This window comes from Nomascus leucogenys, chromosome 8 (genome assembly GCF_006542625.1).
Source record: "Nomascus leucogenys isolate Asia chromosome 8, Asia_NLE_v1, whole genome shotgun sequence".
Lineage (NCBI taxonomy): Eukaryota > Metazoa > Chordata > Mammalia > Primates > Hylobatidae > Nomascus > Nomascus leucogenys.
The window spans coordinates 97,050,792-97,073,828 of NC_044388.1; the positions used below are offsets into that span (position 1 = coordinate 97,050,792).

General features: G+C 39.4%; 1 protein-coding gene across 2 annotated transcripts in view; it reads right to left on the reverse strand.

Annotated features, from left to right (window-relative positions):
* Window positions 1-23,037, reverse strand: part of C5 (complement C5) — a 129,274-nt gene that overhangs the window by 3,710 nt on the left and 102,527 nt on the right. For both annotated transcript variants that reach the window (XM_030817725.1, XM_003264071.3), the window contains exons 29-39: window positions 20,711-20,916; window positions 18,772-18,924; window positions 15,948-16,010; window positions 14,183-14,264; window positions 13,069-13,126; window positions 7,620-7,722; window positions 6,864-6,938; window positions 6,642-6,747; window positions 5,474-5,557; window positions 4,239-4,328; window positions 1,288-1,371 (exon numbers count right to left, since the gene is read on the reverse strand). In XM_030817725.1, coding sequence (XP_030673585.1) covers window positions 1,288-1,371; window positions 4,239-4,328; window positions 5,474-5,557; window positions 6,642-6,747; window positions 6,864-6,938; window positions 7,620-7,722; window positions 13,069-13,126; window positions 14,183-14,264; window positions 15,948-16,010; window positions 18,772-18,924; window positions 20,711-20,916 — 1,104 coding nt within the window. The remainder of the gene's footprint in view (window positions 1-1,287; window positions 1,372-4,238; window positions 4,329-5,473; window positions 5,558-6,641; window positions 6,748-6,863; window positions 6,939-7,619; window positions 7,723-13,068; window positions 13,127-14,182; window positions 14,265-15,947; window positions 16,011-18,771; window positions 18,925-20,710; window positions 20,917-23,037) is intronic.

The following is a 23,037-nucleotide window of genomic DNA, read 5'->3' on the forward strand; positions in this document are numbered from 1 at the left end:
CGCGATGGCTCACACATGTAATCCCACCATTTCAGGAGGCTGAGCCAAGTGGATCACTTGATCCCAGGAGTTCAAGACCAGCCTGGTCAACATGTAAGACCCCATCTCCACTAAGATACAAAAATAAGTCAGGCGTGGTGGTGCATGTCTGTAATCCCAGCTACTCATGAGGCTGAGGCAGGAGAATCACTTGAACCTGGGAAGCAGAGTTTGCAGTGAGCCAAGATCGTGCCACTGCACTCCAGCCTAGGTGACAGAGTGAAACTTCATCTCGAAAAAAAAAAAAATGTAATCCCATTCACAATAGCCCCACACACACAAAAATGCCTAGGAATACAGCTAACTAGGGAGGTGAATGATCTCTACAATGAGAATTACAAAACACTGCTCAAAGAAATCAGAGATGACACAAACAAATGGAAAAACATTCCACGCTCATGGATAGGAAGAATTAATATTGTTAAAATGGCCATACTGTCCAAAGCAATTTACGGATTTAATGCTATTCCTATCAAAATACCAATGTCATTTTTCATAAAATTAGAAAAAAACATTTTAATATTCATATGGAACAAAGAAAGAACTTGAATAGCCAAAGGAATTCTAAGCAAAAAGAACAAAGCTGGAGGCCTCCTACTACCTGATTTCAAACTATATTACAAGGCTACAGTAACCAAAGCAGCATGTTACTGATACAAAAAAAGACATGTAGACCAATGGAACAGGCTACAGAACCCAGAAATAAAGCCACTATCCTGAGTGAATTAACATAGTAACAGAAAACCAAATATCACATATTTTCACTTATAAGTGGGAACTAAACACTGAGTACACATGGACACAAAGAAGGGAACACTAGACAGCAGAGCCTACTTGAGGGTAGAGGGTGGGAAGAGGGTGAGGATTGAAAAATTACCTATTGGGTACTATGCTTATTACCTGGGTGACAAAATGATCTATATACCAAACCCCCACAACATGCAATTTACCCATGTAACATACTTGCACATGTATCCCCTGAACCTAAAATAAAATTTGGAAAGAAAAAGAAATTGGACAATTACACAACTAAAAAAAATGTTGCTGAAGTTTGAGAAAAATGAATTCAACGAGAAGTATTTATACGAACATCTTTAAAAAATGTTTCTCCCGTAGAACATAAGCTTTAAAAACGCAGGAGCTCTGTCTTATTTGAGTTGTATCTTCTGTGTCTAATATAATGCCTGGCACATAGTCAGTACTAAATAGTTGTTGAACGAAAGAACGAATGAATGAATGAATTCTCACCAGTTTTGTAGATATCCAGAAGGGTTGCCTTGTACTTGACAAAAACATTTTCTACAGTGATGGATGTGATGCTAACTTTATAAGCTGGTAAAAAAACAAACAAAAATGAAACAGTTCAGTCTCAATACCATTAATGCTATGTCCAGTAGAAGCCAGAATTTGTCAAACACGAGAAATGAAGCATGGCAAACTATTATAGTTCTTATTTCCTCCAAGAAGCCTTCCCCAATCCCCTCAGTCTGATTCAATCTCTCAATCTATTAGAATCATTAGCCCTGGCCAATGTTATAGAACAGGCTGATTAGAATAAGAGACATATTTAATAAAATAACAGAAGCACATAAAACAAACAAGATAAACCTTTGTTGTTAGATGTTAAGTTCAGAGGCTGATCCTTTAAGATGAGTGGAGTCATGCCCATGGGAATCTTTTGAAAAGCCCCTTCATTCTCTTCTCCATGGCCACAGAGGAGGCCTTATCTCTCATTCAGGTCTACCATGTGAGCTTTCTTGGTTCCTTGCTTTGCTTCCTCATATAGTTCCACTGGCTTTAATCTTTGGTTTTTAGGATGATTCTGTTTTCTCACTCACCCATGCTTGGCAACTACCTAACATGAGCTGCCCACAATCCTGTTTTCTCTTCATTCAGATATCAATGTTTGATGCATAATGTGCTTGACCTCAGGTCTGGAAAGACCAGCTTGAAGGGACCCATTCTTTCTATGTGGCCTCAGGAGAGATTTATTTTATTTTTGCTTTTGATCTTTCTATTTTTTGTTTTGAAATGAGTGACCTAAAAGATTTGTTCATTCTAGATATCCCTCAAGTCTTTAAGTCTATCCCAGATATAGATTGAGAGATAGATAGGTGAACTCATCATGGCAGAACCAGGGGCTATGTAAATTAGTGGCTTAAAATGCATGAAAAGTGTTCTGACTTTCAGATTCATAAGTCTTTATAATGGACATGGGCAATGTACTTACTATATGGGCCTGGGTAGAGAGAGAGAACTACTTAATTTTGTTTCTATTCTGTTATTCCAGTTATAGCTTATAGTCCAGAAAAAGCCAGCTAAGTCTTTTCTTAAAACAACACAATAAACCCAAATTGCATTTATTCTCTGTGTTAAAATAAATTTCTGATATTTTAGATTTAAAATAATTCTAAAATGGAGGGAAGAAATAATTTAGTGGAATTTTTGTTTGTTAAAACAATATAGTATTCTCAAGTCTTCATGTATTTAACAAACTGCAGTGGGCCTAGGCTGAGTCAGGCAGCTTTTTAGCTTTTTTTTTTTTTTTCCAAAATCAAGATAAATTCAAAGGAAAGAAATGTTATTAACCATACAAAACTTATTCTGTTGCCTGAATTACTATTAAGAGAATTCAGTAGACTTCAATGGAAAAAATACTGGAGATCAGGATGCATCTTAATTCTATTACTTGCTTTCTGCATGACCTTGAGCAAATTATTTAATCTCCCTGAGCCTCAGTTTCTTCACTGGTAAATAGTGACAATCCTCTGTTACATTTTTTTTTTTTGACAGGGTCTCACTCTGTCACTCAGGCTGGAGTGCAATGGCTTATTGCAATCTCCACCTCCCAGGCTCAAGCGATCCTCCTACCTCAGCCTCCCAAGTAGCTAGGACTACAGACATGAGCCATCAATGCACAGCTAATTTTTGTATTTTTTGTAGAGACAGGGTTTTGCCATGTTGCCCAGGCTGGTCTAGAACCTGTGAGCTCAAAGTGATCCACCCGCCTCAGCCTCCCAAAGTGCTGGGACTACAGGCATGAGCCACCGCACCCAGCCCTCATGAAGTTCTTACGAGACCCTTTCCGTAAGAATGAGAACCCTTTCCATTGCAATGAGAAACTGTCTATGGAAGCTGTTGCTAAACACAAAGTACCAAATTGGCTGTACTTATTTTTTTAATTTATAAATAACACCCTTCAAATTTCTTTCTTTCTTTTTTTCTTTTTTGAGACAGAGTCTTGCTGTGTTGCCCAGGCTGGAGCGCAGTGGCATGATCCTGGCTCTCTGCAAACTCCTCCTCCTGGGTTCAAGTGATTTTCCCACCTCACCCTCCTGAGTAGCTGGAATTACAGGCATGCACCACTATGCTTGGCTAATTTTTGTATTTTTAGTAGAGACAGGGTTTTGCCATGTTTGCCCGAGGCTGGTCTCGAACTCCTGACCTCAGGTGATCCACCCACCTCGGCTTCCCAAAGTGCTGGTATTACAGGCATGAGCCACTGTGCCCGGCTCCACCCTTCCAATTTCGAAATGAAAAAATGATTTGAGATAGTGTACAATATGCTCTCTCTCTCAAAAAATGCCAGCAATAAACATCAAAAACTGAATAGAAAACAAAGGAGCTAATTTTATCAGGAACTGAGACAAGGCTACAACTGTACTTGAACACTAATTTAGCTCTAAGCTCTGGACAACTAGAAGGACTGAGATTTGCTTTTTCAAATGGAGAGTGTCTCAAACATGGATTGCAATCTTGAATATATTAAAAATTATTTGGTATTTATATTTTTACCCTGAAGAGATTTTTTAAAAACCAAACCCCCTAAACCACCTTTGCCTCTGCCTGTGGTCTATCAATTGGAAGAGTACAGAACTGAAATCTTATACCTCTGTGGCTTCTCAAAAGTTCCCTTTGACTATGTTTTAGTGCCTGTAATTGAAAAAGCTCTATTACGGGAAAGTATCCTGGCTGGGTATACATGTCACTTCTATTATTTATAATGAAAATCACATTTCTTTGCTGAGGAATAAAAAACTTTGCATGTTAGTGCTAAAAATCGATGGCATTTTCCTTCAGGGGATCACATGGAATGTTGTATCCATATAATCACTATATAAAGTTTTTGATCTTTCTAACTGAACATGTATTCATAAAATTTCATGTTTAAAGGAGCTATATTGAACTTTTGAACTCACCATATGCAATCTCTGGTTTACATGCTGTTTGTTTTCTTGTCTCTGCAGAGATTGTCAGATCCAATTCTTTCTGCATTTGCCCACAATCAGCTGGATTTTGTGAAAATTGGTAAAAATAAGGTTAATGGAAAGAAGTAGACGCTCTTTCTAGGAGTAAACACGGTTTCTCATGAGCCCAGAAACAACCCAATATAACCTTACAAATGTCAGATTTCTAAGACCTGCCCATTTTCTTTTCTTTCATAAAATGAAACATTACATAAAGCAAAAAAAAAAAAAAAAAAAAAAAAAACAATAAACAAAATCTTGAGCATGTCACAAGCTTGTCTAACCCATGGCCTGTGGGCTGTACACAGCCCAGGACAGCTTTGAATGTGGCACAACACAAATTCGTAAACTTTCTTAAAATATTACGAGATTTTTCTTGTGATTTTTGTTTTAGCTCATTAGCTATTGTTAGTGTTAGTGTATTTTATGTATGGCCCAAGACAATTCTTCTTCCAATGTGGCCCACTGAAGCCAAAAGATTGGACACCCCTGGCATAAGACTTACTGTTAGACTGGGTGGCTACTCCACATTCAGGTCTTTAGAAATGTATGTGGTTCCCTTGATGAAAGGGGGAAATTTTTCCATTTTGAGTATAATCAGAAGTCCTTTGAAGGACCCAAAATGATAATGTGACTGATTTATAGCTATAAAATGGCACAATAAGTACCTAGAAAATGTGTAGATATTGAGGATTTTGAAAAAACCAAAACTGAGACCCTCGTGGAGACAGCTGTTGATTATTGGTGAGTTCTGGATCTTTTCCTTGGCCAAGAAGGCTTTCTTCAATTTAGGAAAGACTAAATGGAACTGGACAATAATCAGAATTCCATTAACTGGGAAGTATAAGAGAAAAGAAACAGAAGCTAATGGTTCAGTGCAGAGCCTCTGGTCCTATATGTTAAAAAGACTAGGTGAAAGTAAAATTTCACATCATGTTGCCCCTATAGTATCCAACAACCCTCTCGATGGTGTTTCCCTGCCTCTGTACAGCATGAACTATCAGGTTGTTCAGGAACTGTGAAAATGTAGTTTTACAATGCTCAAGGAATCATTAGCTTTCAATTCGCTGAGACAGCATTTCTACTTCTGAGAAAGAACAGTTTACCAGTGTCCCCCAGATTAACCTCAGGTTATGAATGACTGCTTTAAATAAGCATGCAGCCTAAATATGTTAAATAAAGTTTACCTTCTACACACTTGCACGCGGCTCCTTCACAGACTTTCTGAATTTTGATATTGGAAGTGCTATAAAACATGGTACACTGTTTATCTGTGGCAACAAAAGTGTGGTTAAGAGAAGTGGTTTGATTGAAGAACAACACATTTACTAATTGGCAAGTCTCTTACATGGAGCCTCAGAGATTGCTTATTTTAAACCCTTCTTTTTATAGCTAAGGCCCAGGGAGGTGAAATTTTGAATTGGCTGTCCTGGGAAGGGTTCCGCTACCCTCAGAAAGATCTCCCCTTTTTAGCTTAGTTCTATGCTTGAAACACTCGTTTCTCAGAAATAAAACATTTGATGCTTCTATAAGTAAGAGGAAAATAAATTATGTTGCATGAGGATCTTTTGAAAGAGTTGGAATTGTTTAGGGTGGACAAGGGAAGAAAAGCATAATCTATCTCAAGGGGAAAAGGGACTATGTATGTTCTATGTGATTTCAGAATATAAAACTAGAATGAATGGGTGTCAGAGTTTTGGTTCACTTTAAGAATTTTCTAACAAGTAGAACTGCCCAAGGTGGAGTCATCTGTCTGGTGAACCAATAAACTCTCCAACCACATAACATTCTCAGAAGTGGCTGAATAGTCAAATGTGGGATCACCCATTCATAAATATTTATTGAGTTCACATTCTATACCTGACATTGCGTTAGATACTAGGGACACGAGAATGAAAACACACTGGGGTTGATGAGAAAGACATACAAATAATTGAATGCAATGTGACAGCTGCTATAATAGAGCTATCTGCAAAGTGTAACAAGAATATAGATGGGCTAGAAGTTGTTCTGGGGGGATTGAGTTGATTTCTCTCAAAAGGAGGGAGATGATTTATCTGTGAACACCATAGATAAACCTGAGGCAAAGAATACTGAAGTTGGAGGCACTATAATCCAGTTATTTTTAAAATGAAGAAACTGAGGACTGAGGTGAAATATCTGCTCAATGTCAAGAAGTAGTTTATGTACAATATTTTGTATGCAGTAGTTTGAATGTTCAAATTGGGACTTTTATGAAGAGTGGTCTCTAAGAGAGGCAATACATAAAATTTACAGGACTCTAGTGGATTTCTAAATGTTCTCGAAAGAATACAAAGTATTCTTCTGAAGAAATATTAGCATGGAGTTGATTACCTGGTCTATGGTATTCATACACTGTGAAAGTGGCAGGACTAAGAAACCCAACTTCAAAGAGTTCAAATATCCGGAATCGTACACAAAGGAAATCACTGGAGGGAATCTGTTTAACAAATTCAAGGATTTAAGGAAATTATGGAGAGACGATATTTATAATCTTTTAGCCTGTATATTTTGAATAGTAATAGTAAAGGAAAAATGGTTGCAGGTGGAGCTTACTGAATTCAGTTGCAGAATAACATGTCCATCTTTGATTTGGTAATCAGTGAATAGTTGATCCACCCCTTCCACAAGCTAAGGGGGAAAAAGAGAGAAGCTTGAATTTCATTTCATTATCTTTTTGTTTAAATGCATTCACCTGTTGATGAGATGTCACAATGCAGGGATGTGATCTGTAATTCAAAGAAACTGAAGAGCAGTTCCTCTTCTTGAAAAAGTCTGAACACATTAGCATATAAACTCATATTTTTCAGAGCATGCTAGTGTATGCTTCTGCTTCATTTTGATAAATCAAAACTTAGGTTAATTATGTTTTGAAAAGAATATTCTGGCCAGGCCTGGTGGCTCACGGCTGTAATCCCAGCAGTTTGGGAGGCCAAAGCTAGTGAATCACCTTGACGTCAGGAGTTCGAGACCAGCCTGACTGACATGGAGAAACCTCGTCTCTACTAAAAATATAAAAAAATTAGCCAGGCGTGGTGGTGCATGCCTGTAATCCCAGCTACTCGGGAGGCTGAGGCAGAAGACTCGCTTGAACCTGAGGGGTGGGGTTGCAGTGAGCAAAGATCGCATCACACTCCAGCCTGGGCGACAAGAGTGAAAATCCACCTCCAAAAAAAAAAAAAAAAACCAAAGAATATTCTGGGTGATTCTATAAAAGTGGTATATTAAAATGAAAGAAAGTAAAATTGTCTATAAAATAATTCAGAAAAGAAAACGAAGCATTCACAACACGATTTAAAAGAAAACACATACGGCTTTTAAGTCTTCTTCATTTGCACTGATTCCAGTAGGCAAGGAGATGTCCATCACCGCATGAGAGGATCCAGATGATGATTCTTCCCTGCTGGGCTTGTAGCTAAAATAAAAAAGAGGTTAGAAAATGTAATAAATAAGTGAATAAGATTCTTTAAGAAAGGACACTATTCCTTAGTAGACCTTAATTTTTAAATTTGGGTCTCCATTTATTTGCTTTTCTACAATGTATGGGTTAAAATCTCTGACTTTAGAGTTGCAAGAGATCTTTGAGTCATCTATTCTCTTTCCTCACTTGATCAATAATCTCAATAGACCACTCTACTGGAATACAGAAGTCATCCACGCCAAGCTAACTAGCTGGGGAAACTCAGGATGAGGGTAAGGCACTGGTTCAAGGTTACACGGCTAATTCATGCAGAGCTGCAGAAGAATCCAGGTCTTTGGATTCTCACGTTAGTTCATTTTCTAATGAAGTATATTCCAAGGAAAAAATCAGTTGTATATTGAAAAGAGATTCAATAAACACGTTCAGGAATAGCTGGAAGAAAATACACTAAGGCCAGGCACAGTGGCTCATGCCTGTAATCCCAGCACTTTGGGAGGCCAAGGCAGGCGGATCACTTGAGGTCAGGAGTTCAAGACTAGCCTGGCTAACACGGTGAAACTCCATCTTTACTAAAAATACAAAAAAAAATTAGCCGGGCGTGGTGGGACACGCCTGTAATCCTAGCTACAGGAGAATTTCTTGAACCTGGGAGGCGGAGGTTGCAGTGAGCCGAGATCGCAACACTGCACTTCAGCCTGGATGACAGAGTGAGACTCCCTCTTTAAAAACAAACAAACAAACCCACTAAATATTAGTAGCTACTTTGGATGGTGAGATTATAAGCAATTATCTGTTTTCTTTTTCATGCTTTTCTCTATTTTCTAAATTTCCCATAATAGCTACTTTATATAGAAAATGTTTCAAGGACTATCCTTTCAGTAGGAATTCCGCTAGTAGGAATTCTGCTAGTAGGAATTTAAGGGGAAATGCAAAAAGGGCACAATGGGAGGGTTTTGTTTTTGTTTTTGTTTTGTAAGAGAGAAAAGAATACTGAAATGGAGAATCAGGAAACTTGGGTTTTATTCCAGTTCTGAGATTCCCACAAATCATTTCCCCTTTCTAAGCTCATTTTCTTATTTGTAAAATTAACTGTGAAGAAGTATAAGTTTGTGTTTTAAATTTATCTTTATAATTCCCAGGCTTTGGTTTTGGGTGACAGAGGCTTAGAGCTACCATTAAGAGATGTTAGAAGACATAAAAGAGACAGATTGGCGGGGCTGAGGCTGGGGCAGGGACAGAGGGAGTGTGATTCTGTAAAAGTTGATTTCAGGTTCCAGCCTCACCTCAAGATGCTTGAAAGGCAGCTGAATGTTTGAGAGTGAAGCTTGGGAGAGTAGTCAGGATTAAAGGAAGAAATTAAAAGACAGCTTCATAAGGGGGGAAATGAATTGATTTCACCTACAAGTGTGAATGTTGGTGGAAGAGGAGATATTAAGCAAGTTAGTGAGGGGTCAGGGCATATCTTTTCCTCAATGACACCTCATAGAGCACATATAATGCAGTCCCAGCTGGGTGCAGTGGCTCACACCTGTCATCCCAGCACTTTGAGAGACTGAGGCAGGTCAGTTGAAGCCAGGAGTTCGAGACCAGCCTGGCCAGCATGGTGAAACCCCCTCTCTACTAAAAATACAAAAATTAGCTGGGTGTGGTAGCTCACACCTGTAATCCCAGCTACCTAAGAGGCTGAGGCACGAGAATTGCTTGAGGCTGGAAGGCAGAGGTTGCAGTGAGCTGAGATCGCACCACTGCACTCTAGTCTGGGCAACAGAGCAAGACTCTGCCTCAAAAATAAATAAATAAATAAATAAATAAATAAATAAATAAAAGCAGTCCCCATTAGAAGTTATAGATGTAATATTTGCCACAATAATGAAAAGTATTCTAAAATCTCTGACTCATAAAAATTTAACCCTATTCTTCACCAAATTAACAATTTAGCACAGAATATAAAACACTTGGAACTCTAATGTGACATCTGAACATCTCCCTAATTGGATGGGTAGAAGCAGAGAACTCTTGCTCACAGATGCAAACACTTTGTCAGCAGCATGGAAAAGGGCCTCCTGAGTGGAGAGTGTCTATGAAAAGGTTGCTGGAGCCTTGATGACTGGTTGCCATGGAGACTGTTTCAATGGTGGAACAGAAATCCTCCTTTCAAGAAGCCCTTTTCCTGCTGCCAAAACCAGCAATCTTCCTCAAAGGCATTTTGTTGTGAGGGAAATGAAATCCTTTTTTTCTTTTCTTAGGAATACAACAGAGAGGTTGTAAAAAGGTAAATACACGAAAGAGACCCTCTGAACACAGAAACTTCATGCTGGCATTTTTTAATCAGGAGACAGAATATTTGAAGGCAAAGAAGTTCTTACATGAATAAGTACTACACAGTTCCTTTTGGAATTTACCCAACCTAACTTCAGTGTCAACAGAGCCAAAAGCATATTCCACCCGCCTTTCTGGAACATTTTGTCCCCAATTTGTAAAAACCAAAGGATAGACTATTCAAGATTGCATTTCTCCTTGCTTTCTTTTGTATATTGATAATCTGGAATTAGGCCTCCTGACAATGAAGTCAAAATGAACGAGTTTTTGGTAACAGCCTTTTTCTGTACGGCAGAATTGTGGACAATTAGAACTGGCAGAAAACTTGAGATAAGGTAGTGCAATATCTTTGCTTTATAGAAGAGGATCAGAGAAGTAAACTGATTTCCTGAAGGTCACTGGAGTTCTTACTGGCAGAGGCTATCCCACAGGTGTCTCACCCTATCAGAGAGCTCTTCTTTATGGCAAGTCTAGATGCCTCCCTGTAGGGTCCCAGGCACTGATTCGAGTTCTGCCCAGAAGTTTGCTTACACTTCCCTTTGACAACTGTTACAAATTTAAAGGTAACTGTGATCATGCTCCTCCCCAGCTGGTAGGTGCCCAAGGGTAGGAATGGCATTTAGGAGGAAAGAAGCTGCCTGGGAAAGGGCGACCTTACTGGAAAGACGTTAGGGAATGAGGAAAGATGTTTGAGCGGGAACAGAGAGCAGGGACTGGCCACAGAAGGAAGTAGGAAATGCTGGAAGGAAGAAATGCTGATGAGGAAGGAAATAGGGCTGAATAGTGAAGGAATCCTAAGAAGCGATTGGGCTTGGGACATAGAGAAGACTGGGAAACAGCTGGGAGGGAGGCAGGGAGAAACTATGTGCTGTTCCTTGGGATTAGTGGTCTTAGATTACACTGATTGAAAGAGGTGGTTTAGGCTGAGCGTGGTGGCTCAGGCTTGTAATCCCAGCACTTTGGGAGGCTGAGGTGGGTGGATCACCTGAGGTCAGGAGTTCAAGACCAGCCTGGCCAACATGCTGAAACCCCATCTCTACTAAAAATAAAAAAATTAGCCAGGCATGGTGGCGTGTGCCTGTAATCCCAGCTACTTGGGAGGCTGAGGAAGGAGAATCTCCTGAACCTGGGAGGCGGAGGTTGTAGTGAGCCAAGATCACGCCACTGCACTCCAGCCTGGGAGACAGAGTGAAACTCCATCTCAAAAAAAAAAAAAAAAAAAAAAAAAAAAAAAAAAAGATGTGGTTTAGATACTGGATTGAACATTAGAGGTTGGCAATTTGAGCCCCTGGCTCTGCCTCTAACTCTGTGAGCATTTGGCAGGTGACTTTATCTCTTTGGGTCTTAGTTTCTTCATTTCCAAAACAAGAGGATTATGATATCATCCCTAAGGTCGTTCTCAGCTCTCATCTTTTGCACAACACTATTGAATTTCCAAGTTATCCACACTGGGTGCATGATTATAAGTAAAATCAGCAAAATGCCATCCATAGATATCACTGTTGTTGACAATACAAGAGTTAAGAAAATAGAACACAATAGAAAGGACTGAGGGACAATGGAAAGAACAGGGAAGAAGTCTGTGTTTCAGTCTTGGCTCTACCACTCTGATCACACAGTGTGATCACCAAAGCCAAAAGTATATACATATTTTCAAATACCTACATATTCTTTTCTTTTTCTTTTTTTATTTGGAGACAAGGTCTCCATTTTTCATCCAGGTTGGAGTGCAGTGGCGTGGTCACAGCTCACTGCAGCCTCAACCTCCTGGGCTCAAGCAATCCTCCTGCCTCAGCCTCCCGAGTAGCTGGGACAACAGGTGCGTGCCACCATGTCTGGCTAATTTTTAAAATTTGCTGTAGAGATGGGGTCTGGCTATGGTGCCCAGGCTGTTCTTGAACTCCTGGGCTCAAGCAATCCTCTCTCCTTGGCCTCCCAAAGTGTTGGGATTACAGTATGAGCCACTGTACCTGGTGAAAAACCTACACTTTCATAAACGTTTTAGGATGGTGGCTGTGGTAAGCAGAATAATGTCCCCCAAGGGTGTCCATGTCCTAATCCCCTGAACCTGTGAATATGTTACCTTATGTGGCAAAGAGAACTTTACAGATATGATTAAATTAAGGATTTGAGATAGGGGATTATTTGTGTAGGCCTAATGTAAAGACAAGAATCTTTATGAGGAAAGGAAGCAGGAGAGTCAGAGAAGGAGGTGTGATGATGGAAGCAGGGGTCACAGCCAGAGAGAGATTGGAAGATGCTGTGACACGGGTATTGAAGACAGAGAGGGGCCACAAGCCAAAGAACACAGGTAGCCTCTAGAATCTGGAATAGGCAAAGAAATTCTAGAGCTTCCAGAAGGAATACAGCCCTACCCAACTCCTTGATTTTAGGACTTCTTACCTCTAGAATTGCAAGATAGTAAAACTATGTTGGTTTAAACCATTATATTTGCAATAAATTGTTAACTAGCAATAACAGGAAACTAATACAGTGGCCAATTGAGGCCTCTTTATTTACTCGGGAGAGGGTTTAACATCAATGGTTCTCAACCCTGGCTACCATTAGAATGACCTCTGGAGCACGGGACATTTGGACAGCTCTAAGAGCTCTCCAGCTGACTTCAATGTGCAGCTTGAGTTGAGAATCTAACTGATAATGGATTTTGTAAGGTAAATGTGATTTTTCTAAGTAAGAGAGTAGGGGCTGTTTTTGAGAGAATCTTTTATATTTTTTCCTTATTTTTTTTATCACATCTCTATCCCTCTGAAAGACAGAAAAAAATTAATATTACACTGTTTGAATCAGAAGACAAAACAGAGAGAGAAAACTGTTATGAGCAAAACCAAGGCTGTTTTTTATGGTAAGTACCTATTTAAAAGTATGTATGTTCTGCATTTTTAAACAATTGAACAATTTTGTATCTGGACAATACCAAAATTTGAAAATATGTAAAGAAACAATACATTAACAAAAATGAGAACTTGGAGTCTATACTCCCCTTTGTGGAAACAGGCTCACCTGGCACATGCTACTATGCGTTTGTAATCAGCGTTTCCGTAGCCTCTGTAGTGGGATGCTGGCACATAAAACAAGAAAGCAAACAGACAAATATAAGAGTAAACTGTTTTCAGCTGCTTTGGAACCTGTCAAAACAGAATCATTAATAAGCAAATCTCTGAACACACTATAAAATGATTTGTGATTTGGAAGTTTAGATACTTTCAGTGGTTCTAATGGAAATTCATGGCTATTGACAATACCAGGGAGTCTTTAAATAATTAATTTAAATAATTAAAGTCTTTAAATAATTAACAGTTCATTGCTCTCAAATAACTTATAATTTAAGGAAGAAATTATTAAAGATAAATATGTATTGGTAATATGTTTGGGGGATGTTGGAGGGAGGAAGAACAGATGCCTTGATTTGCTGGTAGTTGGGAAGTTTCCTGTAGGAACAGGCTTCTGAGCACAGATGGAAAATATCAGGGCAGAGGCAGCAGCATTCATTCTGACCCTGGAGGCAATGGGGAGAGGAGGAGGACTGGAGTGTGCAAGTGGACTTGCTTTTGGACCAGGAAGGGAGAACCAACCAGCAGAGGGATGTGAGGGCCTTGGGTTAAATAAAAGGGTCGCGGTACATTTAAAGAAAGGATGGTAAGTACAGGAGAGACTAAGTTAAAGATGGAGGCAGAGAAATGTTCATTTTCTGGACCCCTTGGAATACAGAAATGATAAGGGATGGAAAACTAACAGGGTGATAAGAGAATTCAAGGTCCCAGATTGGAAGGCTAACACAAAAGTAACAGAAATTCCTGGTTCTGGAATTAGACCTTAATGTGGCTTTACAACTAGTTACACTGTTTAAAAGTAACATAGTCAAAACAATTTATTGATCAATAGCAAATACATTTACCTTAGTTATTGTTATTTAATATTAGCTTCCGACTATATTAAAGAGTTATCTATTGTAAAAAATGGAAGTAATATTTACTTGGATGTCAACCTGCTAAAGTATTTGATTAAGAAATTTTGCTTTTTGAGTAAGCACATTTTTCCTAATCAGACAAGCTCTCTATTTATAAACATGCTTTATTTTTAGCCAAAATTACAGCATAAATCCTGCTGTTTTTACCTTCAATATCCTGAGTATCAATTTTCAAATAAAAGCTGCAAACTTCCTCAGAGGTACTGGTTTTGTGAACTACAGTTGTTACCTACATTGGGGACAAGTAAGCAAGAAGATCCTATTTAAAGTGGGAAAGTGAAAAAGGGATTATGGCAACACTGCTGCTGCAGATGGGATGCTCGAAGGATCATTTTCATAATCCAGCACAAATGGTGTATATTAGTGACTCATTTTTCCAGCAGCTGGACTTTAAGCAAACTCCATAATCTAAACCTGAGAGGCCCAAAGTAAGCAAAAAATGACTTCGGGCCAGTCAGAATCTTGGTCTAAATTCCACGCAGTCAAATCTGGGCACTTTACTCTACAGGAGAGTTCCCAAAGTTCTTGTTTTGAACTTTTCCACTTTAATTTTACACACAACACCACAAGGCTAAGAAGTGTGGGTTTCTTCCAGCCACACACCATCATAGCAAACAACGAATTATAGATGTGTATGAATGGGCAGAGGTGCTGCCAGAAGTAGATATATTGACACCAACCAGAAGTGGCAGAAAAGTGGACAATCTCTCCTCCCCCATGTAAACTTACAACAGTCCTTGAAGGAATGAATGTACTAAAGATAAGAGTGTGATTAAAATTATTAATAGGATGTTAATTTATGCTCAGAACATGCAATTTAAGAATGCATGAACATACTTAAACAGCCTAGAAAAATTTGCACCTGCCAGCCGGGCGTGGTGGCTCGTGCCCATAATCCCAGCACATTGGGAGGTCAAGGCGGACGGATGACTTGAGGTCAGGAGTTTGAGACTAGCCTAGTCAACATGGTGAAACTCCGTCTCCACTAAAAATACAAAAATTAGCCGGGCGGAGTGGTATGTGCTTGTAATCCCACCTACTTGGGAGGCTGAGGCAGGAGAATTGCTTGAACCTGGGAGGTGGAGGTTGCAGTGAGCCAAGATCACACCACTGCACTCTAGCCTGGGCGGCAGAGCAAGACTCCATCTCAAAAAAAAAAAAAAAAAAAAGAAAAAAAATTACAACTGCCAGGTGGCTAAAATGAAGAAATAAGTCTTTATGAATAACACATAAATCCCCCAAAATGCTGGATAAATGAGATGGGATAGAAAACATATATCTACAATGCACATATGTACACATATATATGTATATACACATATGTCATATGACATATGTGTATATACATATATAATCATAAAATTATATATCTCTATAAATATATATAATTTCTATAAGTATACAGAATGTATACGTATAAGGATTAAATTTTTGTGTGTGTGTGAGATGGAGTCTTGCTCTGTCACCAGGCTGAAGTGCAGTTGTGCCACCTCGGCTCACCGCAACCTCTGCTTCCCGGGTTCAAGTAGCTCAGCCTCAGCCTCCGAGTAGCCGGGACTACAGGCGTACGCCACCATGCCCGGCTAATTTTTTGTATTTTTAGTAGAGACGGGGTTTCACCGTGTTAGCCAGGATGGTCTCAATCTCCTGACCTCATGGTCCACCCACCTAGGCCTCCCAAAGTGCTGGGATTACAGGCGTGAGCCACCGGGCCTGGCCAACATTGTAATTTTCAAAAAAATTGTGAGGATAGTTACAAAGATTGCTAGAAAGATTTACATAAGTGAATCCCACTTTAGTCATGGTTACCTGAGCCTAGATTTCTGTGACTTTGTGGCAAAGCCCCTAACTTTTATGTTACCTAGTACAAATAGACACATAACTTGTTATTGGATATCAATTAAAAACTCACATGTACTGTAGCCAAGCCACTGCCAAATCCTGTACTGACAATGAGGTCATCATTGAGAAGCACCTGGAAAGATAATAGAGAAACCATGCTTTCTTTCATCATTTGATAGGGAGGGAGGATAGAGCAATGAAAAGTGGGCTGACACCTACCAGCCTCCTCTCTCAGAGCTCTTCTGAGAGTAACCGCATGAGACACTGAAAATCCTATGCCTATGGCAGGTGCTAAACAAGGCTGGTATTTCCCCTTTCCCTTCTACATGTAAATAAGATGTCTGAGATCTCCTGAGTGAACCAACAAAAGCCACATGTCAGAGGTCACTTCTGGTTACATTTTCATTTACATATGGCCATAGTAAATCTGGATCTTCATCTCCTTTTGCCAACTGAATAAATTCCTTTCTGTGCCTAGCTCAGGAATCAGCATCCTGTGTGCCAATGGAGATCGTTTTCATTAGAACCCAGAGCAGGGAACCTCCACATAACTTGAAAGTGGGTGCATCTATCTTTGGTCCTCTCTGAGCTCCTCCTTTGCACCCCTTTTCCATCTCTTGATGATTTATCTTTTCCACTTGTCACCGCCTTTGTTTGTGGAAACCCCTGGTACCCCACCCCCAACCACTAGCACCCCACTCAAGCCTGCCAAATCCTTAGTTGCTGCTGCTCTTCTTCCCACTCTGCTAGGAGGAAACTGAAGACATAAACGGAGTTAAGTCATTCTCCTCTCCAGAGAAACTCTGTCATCCAAATGCTCCCTAATTTGTGGAAAGTACGGGAGAGATAATTTTGAGCCTGAGGAGTTGGCACTTCCTTTACTCCAAGCCTCCGCTTTCCTTTGCTTAGCACAATAATGCAAGAGGGATTGGGCATATGTTAAAGTTTCTCAATCCTTCCTTCAAATTTTAGTAAATGTAGGAAAGTAGGTCAACACTCTTGTTCTCCCTGAGAGAATATAGCAGCATTTGCTGGAAAACAAGTGTCTTGAGATACCGTATGTAAAAAGCATGCATGACAAATAAGTTTGGGAAATGCTGTGCACTGTGCCCTGCCTCTGTCCCTTTTCATGCCCAGAGTTACCACACTTAATCACATACATGTTACAGAACAGGGGAATTCTGGATTAAAGAACTTGTTTAACATCATTTAAGCTAGAGTTTCTCATGCACACTCAACCACCTAACACTCTTTCATGGAACACATTTCAGGAAATGTTGGAGTAGAAAATTCCACACTGGATAATAACAGCCCAGGTTTTACGTGGAAGCAGCATCCTGGGCTGAGCTTTAAATTTTGTTAGGACGACAAGAGGCCTCTTGCAGCATTATCCCTATAGAGAAGAATAATTCCAGCTACCTCAGGAGATCCTTTTTAGAGCTTAGACTCAGAACATGAATCTCCGGTGAACTCTAAATGACCCCAGGGAAAGGAGACATATTCCCAAACTAGGGACCACAAGCACAGATGCCTGCAGAGACCCGGGCACAAAGCAGGTATGAACATAAATGCACATGCATACGTCCTGTGACTGGTGGGGACTGCAGTAAATTGTAGAAGCTATGCCAATGCCTGGTGCCTTACTGCCAGGTCTTTTGGTTTATCAAGGGAAGTTGGGAATCAGGTTTTTATTTGAAATATCTGGATCCTTAAATGTTGGCATATATCTATGTCTATGTTTATATCCATATCCTTTTTTTTAGTATGGGCCACCAGTTTGCAATTTTTGCATTAAATTTTATTTCCCCACTGGGCGTGGTGGCTCACGCGTGTAATCCCAGCACTTTGGGAGGCCAAGGCGGGTGGATCACCAGAGGTCAGGAGTTTGAGACCAGCCTGGCCAAATGGTGAAACCCTGTATCTACCAAAAATACAAAAAATGAGCCGGGTGTGGTGGCAGGCACCTATAATCCTGCCTACTTGGGAGGCTGAGGCAGGAGAATTGCTTGAACCCAGGAGGCGGAGGTTGCACTGAGCTGAGGTTGCGCCATTGCACTCCAGCCTGGGCAGCAAGAGCAAAACTCCAACTCAAAAAAAAAAAAAAAAATTATTTCTCATGCTTGTTTACTTTTAACAAACACCAATTTGTGAAGGATGTCAACAATGAGGACTATTTCCAATTACTGTATATTTAAATATACTTTAAAATAATGCAAACAGTAATTAGAAAAATATGTGTCAGCAGTTATATGTGAGCAGCTAATATTAATATAGTATCCAGATTTTCCAACATGTCTTATTCTTTGTGAAATTTTCATAAGCCATCAAAGTTACCACCTTTAAAAATCCAGCAGTAGCAAAGGACATGGGGCAAGGAGCTGGGGACCCTAAAGGCCAACTCCAACCTGGCCACAGTCTGCATGTATGACCAGGGCCAGAAGGAACCACCAGCAGACTCCCAGACATGCCTTCCCTCCTACGCTCACTGTACTGCTCTGTGTGCTGTTATCTATGTCTGGAATGTTCTTCCTTTTTCCTCACTTGGCTAACTCATTCTGATTTTTTCAGATTTAACCCACACATCTGGACATATCTGACAAACTCCTTCCATCTTTCAGCCAGGATCAGGAGGGCCCCTCTGTACTTCCATGTACCTATCAAGACTCTTATTTTTCATTATCTGCTTAAATGACAATCTCCCTGCACTACACTGATTGTGTTTTATTTTTGAATCCTCAGTGCCCAGGATATAGCAGGCATCCCTGCTTAGGACATAGCAGACACTCAATATATGTTTAAGTAGTGAAGAGACAGATTTATAAAATAAAAAGTGGAACAGATGATTTCAATGGTTTCAGCCAATTGTAAAATACTACACAAAGTTCTTCATTTACCTCTATTGGCCTCCCAAGGAAATTCTTGTCTGTCATTTTATAATTATGTAAGGCACCTTTATGCTTGTAAGCAACATCGATGTCCATATTCAAGCGGAGTTGTTTAACCAGGAGTGAATATTCCGTCAGGCCCTCGATGGCATTGATTGTGTCCTGTTAACAATCAGCAAGGCACAAAAATATGTTTAGTTTATTTATATACTCCCTATTTACAAATGCCCTTTTTATGAGAGGGTAGGGCAGCATTGTCTGGAGATGAAACTCCAGCTGACTCAGTAACACCGGTTAAGAGCCCCATTGTGGAGGTGGAAGAAATGTCTCTCCCTCCTCAATAAAGATAATGCTGTTAGCAGGGACAGGAAGGAAGTGTGGCCTCAGATCTGGGTCCTCTACATATTCTGCAAATGTAACCTCAGGCAAGTCACCGTTTGCAGAATTCGTCTGAGTCTTTGCACGATTATCTCTTCCTCATCCTTTAGTCTGAGCTTAAGTATCCCCACAGCAAGGCCATAGACTCCCCTTTCCCATTATTCTCTGTTTTAATGTTCCCTTTTTGCCCTTTCTAGCATTCATCTCAATTTGTAATGCTTTTATTTATAGTTTATTGTTGGCCCACCCCAGTGCAATGTAAGATTCGTGAGGCAAGTAGGTAATATATTTTTCTTGGTACCTGCTGTGGTTTGAATGTGTCCCCCAAAGTTCATGTGTTGGAAAGCTTGGTCCGCAATGTGGCAGTGTTAGGAGGTGAGGCCTAATGGGAGGTGTTTGAGTCATGCGGGTACCGCTTTCATAAATGGATTAATGCTGCTTACTACAGAAGTGAATTTGTTATAAAAGGACAAGTTTATACCCCACTCCCACCAACCCTCCACTCCTCCTTCTCTTTGCCTTTCCACCATGGAATAATGCAACAAGAATGCCTTCACCAGGTGCAGCCCCCTGATCTTGGACTTCCTAGGACCCAGAACCATGAGCTAATAAATTTCTGTCCATTATAAATTATCCAGTGTGTCATTTTTTCTGTTACAGCAACACACAATGGACTAAGGCAATGTCCATTGCATTTAGTAGGTACATAAATATTTGCTGAAGGAATAAATGAATAAACTTTATCTTTCTGGACCTCATCTTTCTCATCTATAAAACTGAGAAACATGACTAGATCAGAGATGTTAAACAATGTGGTCATTCCCTCTGCCTATATCTATGGCAGCAAATGCTAATCAATAGGGCACTCTTTTCTGCTAACCCTATAATTGTACCCAAGATAAAACACATTACATAGTCAGTAAATTAATACTGAGGGCCCTCTCTACATCTAAATTATATATGTATATATATAAATGTACACACTCCATCATTATCTAAACATCCAGGCAACAGGGAAGATATTAACATTCAATCTAAACTTTGAATATAAACATATATTATACAACTACATAATAATTAGTTATTATAAAAATACATACTCAAATGAGTTTACATTAAATAGCTAGATAGATTAACATATAATAATCAGTATTTCTATCACTTTTTATTTATTTCATTGTGGAGAAGGAGCATCAGTACTTTGTCTACATGGCAACCACTATTTATTACACAGGATATGATATAATTGATAGGATATGATATAATAACCTTACTAGCCTTTCATGGTGATTTAAAATCATGAAGGAAGTACTGGGCTTAAAGTCAGGAGACAGAAGTTCTGATTCTGGCTCTGCCATGAATTCCCTGAGTAAAACTCCCTGGGCTAATTCCCTCTTCTGTATAATAAGAGCGTTGACACAGATAACCTCTAGGGGTCCTTCAATTCTAGACATTATTCATATCTATTGCATGCTCATTTGGTGGACAAAGTCATGGAGGCCAGATGAGTGTGGTGTGGGAGAAAATAAAAATGTCTACAGGAAGATGAAACAAGACAAAGAAATGTTACCTGGGTTGAATAAAAGCCACCTCCATACCTCTGCTCTTCGGATAGCCATTTGATGATTGGGTTAACATAATTTATGTCTTTCAAGTTCAGACTGGTGAGTAAAGCATAGGCAGTTGTTTCTACCATACGTGCCGTACCAGTGTTAGGTACAGAGCTGTCTTTATGTTGAAGACTGTCTTTCCAAAAACGATAAATGGGTGGATTACCTGAACATCAACAAATTACATTCATTAATATGATTAAAAATGTGAATTTGACATAATAATTCTACCAGGTGTATTATGGCCTTCCAGTTTCTAGAAGCTACTTATTTTTCTTGTTAGAGGAACTTCCTGAAGATGACCAATGCAAAACGAGATCCCTTAATATGGTGCTACTTGTCTTTACACATTGAGCATCCCTAATCTGAAAATCTGAAATATGAAATGCCCCCAAAATCTGAAAGTTTTTGAGCTCTGACATGATGCCACAGGTGGGTAATTTCACCCCTGACCTCATGTGATGGGTCATAATCAAAATGCAGTCAAAACTTTGTTTTATGCACAAAATTATTGAAAATACTGTGTAAAATTACTTTCAAGCTGTGTGTAAAGTATATATGAAACATAAATGAATTTCATGTTTAGACTTGAGTCCCATCCCCAATAAATATCATTATGTATATGTAAATATTCCAAAATCTGAAAAACATCTGAAATCTGAAATACTTCTGGTCCCAAGCAGTTCAGATAAGGAACACTCAACCTATTTTTTGTTTTTGTGTGCGTGTGTGTTTTGAGACAGGATCTTGCTGGCATCCAGGCTGGAGTGCAGTGGTGTGATTGTAGCTCACTGCAGCCTCAATCTCTTGGGCTCAGTAATTCTCCCACTTCAGCTTCCTGAGTGGCTGGGACTATAGGGGTGTGCCACCATGCCCGGTTATGTTATCCAGCCTGGTCTCAAACTACTGGGCTCAAGCAATCCTCCTACCTTGGCCTCCCAAAGTACCGGGATTACAGGCATAAGCCACTGCACCCAGCCTCAATCTGTATTTTAAAATCAACATAGTACACATGTACTAGGAAGGGGCAGTTTAGTAGAGTGGAAAGTGCAATAAACTGGGAATTAGTAGACCCAGCTTCTAGTCTTTCTTTTGTTGCTAACTTACCATGTCACTTTGGGCAAATTCCTTTAGTTCTGTGTGACTCAATTTCCTAATACCTATAGTATAGATAATACTTTCTTCTATGCAATGAAACTCAAATGAAATACTAAAGTAAAAGATTTTGTAAACTAGAAAGCACCATGCATATATAAGGGATTATTATTATTATTACTGACACTAAAAAATAAACTGGAGAACCTTTTTCCCTGATAGGAAAATTTACATCCTGGAAATTATGAGATTAACCCTAAGGCCTTAGTTCAGTCTTTCATTATTTCTTTCCAATTTAAAGCACTCAAGACAATTTCGTACATGCAGCACTTTTCATAAATTAGGCTGTAAATTATATTTGTTATTTAAACCTGTAAACCTCAAACCCTTTTTGGAACAAACTATTTTTTTTAAGAAGTAATGTATATTTGGCAATCACATTTGAAGGTTAGTAAAAATTTTGATGTATATGTTTATAATTCATAACTACATTATTTGCATGACCTTGAAAATGATATTGACCCTTCCTCTCAGAGTCTCAGATTTGCTGTATTTAAAATGAGGAGTTGAGTTTAGGATTTTAAAGAAACCCAACTGGAACAACTCTTGGATTATTAAGTTCCCTTCTAGATCTTAAATTCTATGATTTTATGATCCATATCTCACAATATCCAAGACATTTCTTTTGTGTTATTTTTGAAGTATCATACAAGTGGTTTTGAGGCATATGTTAAAATATAGTAATTTTAAAATGATGGCACAAATCATATTTTGTAGATGGTCATAAACCTCAGTAAGATTTATAAAGCCTTAACTAGAAGAGGACTCCAAAGTGCCCAATCATTCTAATAATCACTGCTACTCTCTATTTTTTGTCTCTTGACCTATAGGAAGCAGTATCTTTATTCTTCAAAACCAAACACATACTTTTATAGCAAACCTGGTAAAATGGTAAAATATAAGCCAGGTCACGTACTCCTTTGCTCAAAATCCCCCAGTGGCTCCCCTTTTCACTCTCAAAGCTGAAATTAAAGTTCTAGGGCTCCTTCTGGTCCCCACAGCACATTGCTGTGGATAAGACATGGGCACTCCTTGCTCTAGGTGGAAGCAGCCCTAAACTAGGGTACGGGGCCGGGGGAGTGGAGCACAGGCTAGATTTCAGCCTCGATTCACTTGATTGCTTAGGTACTTT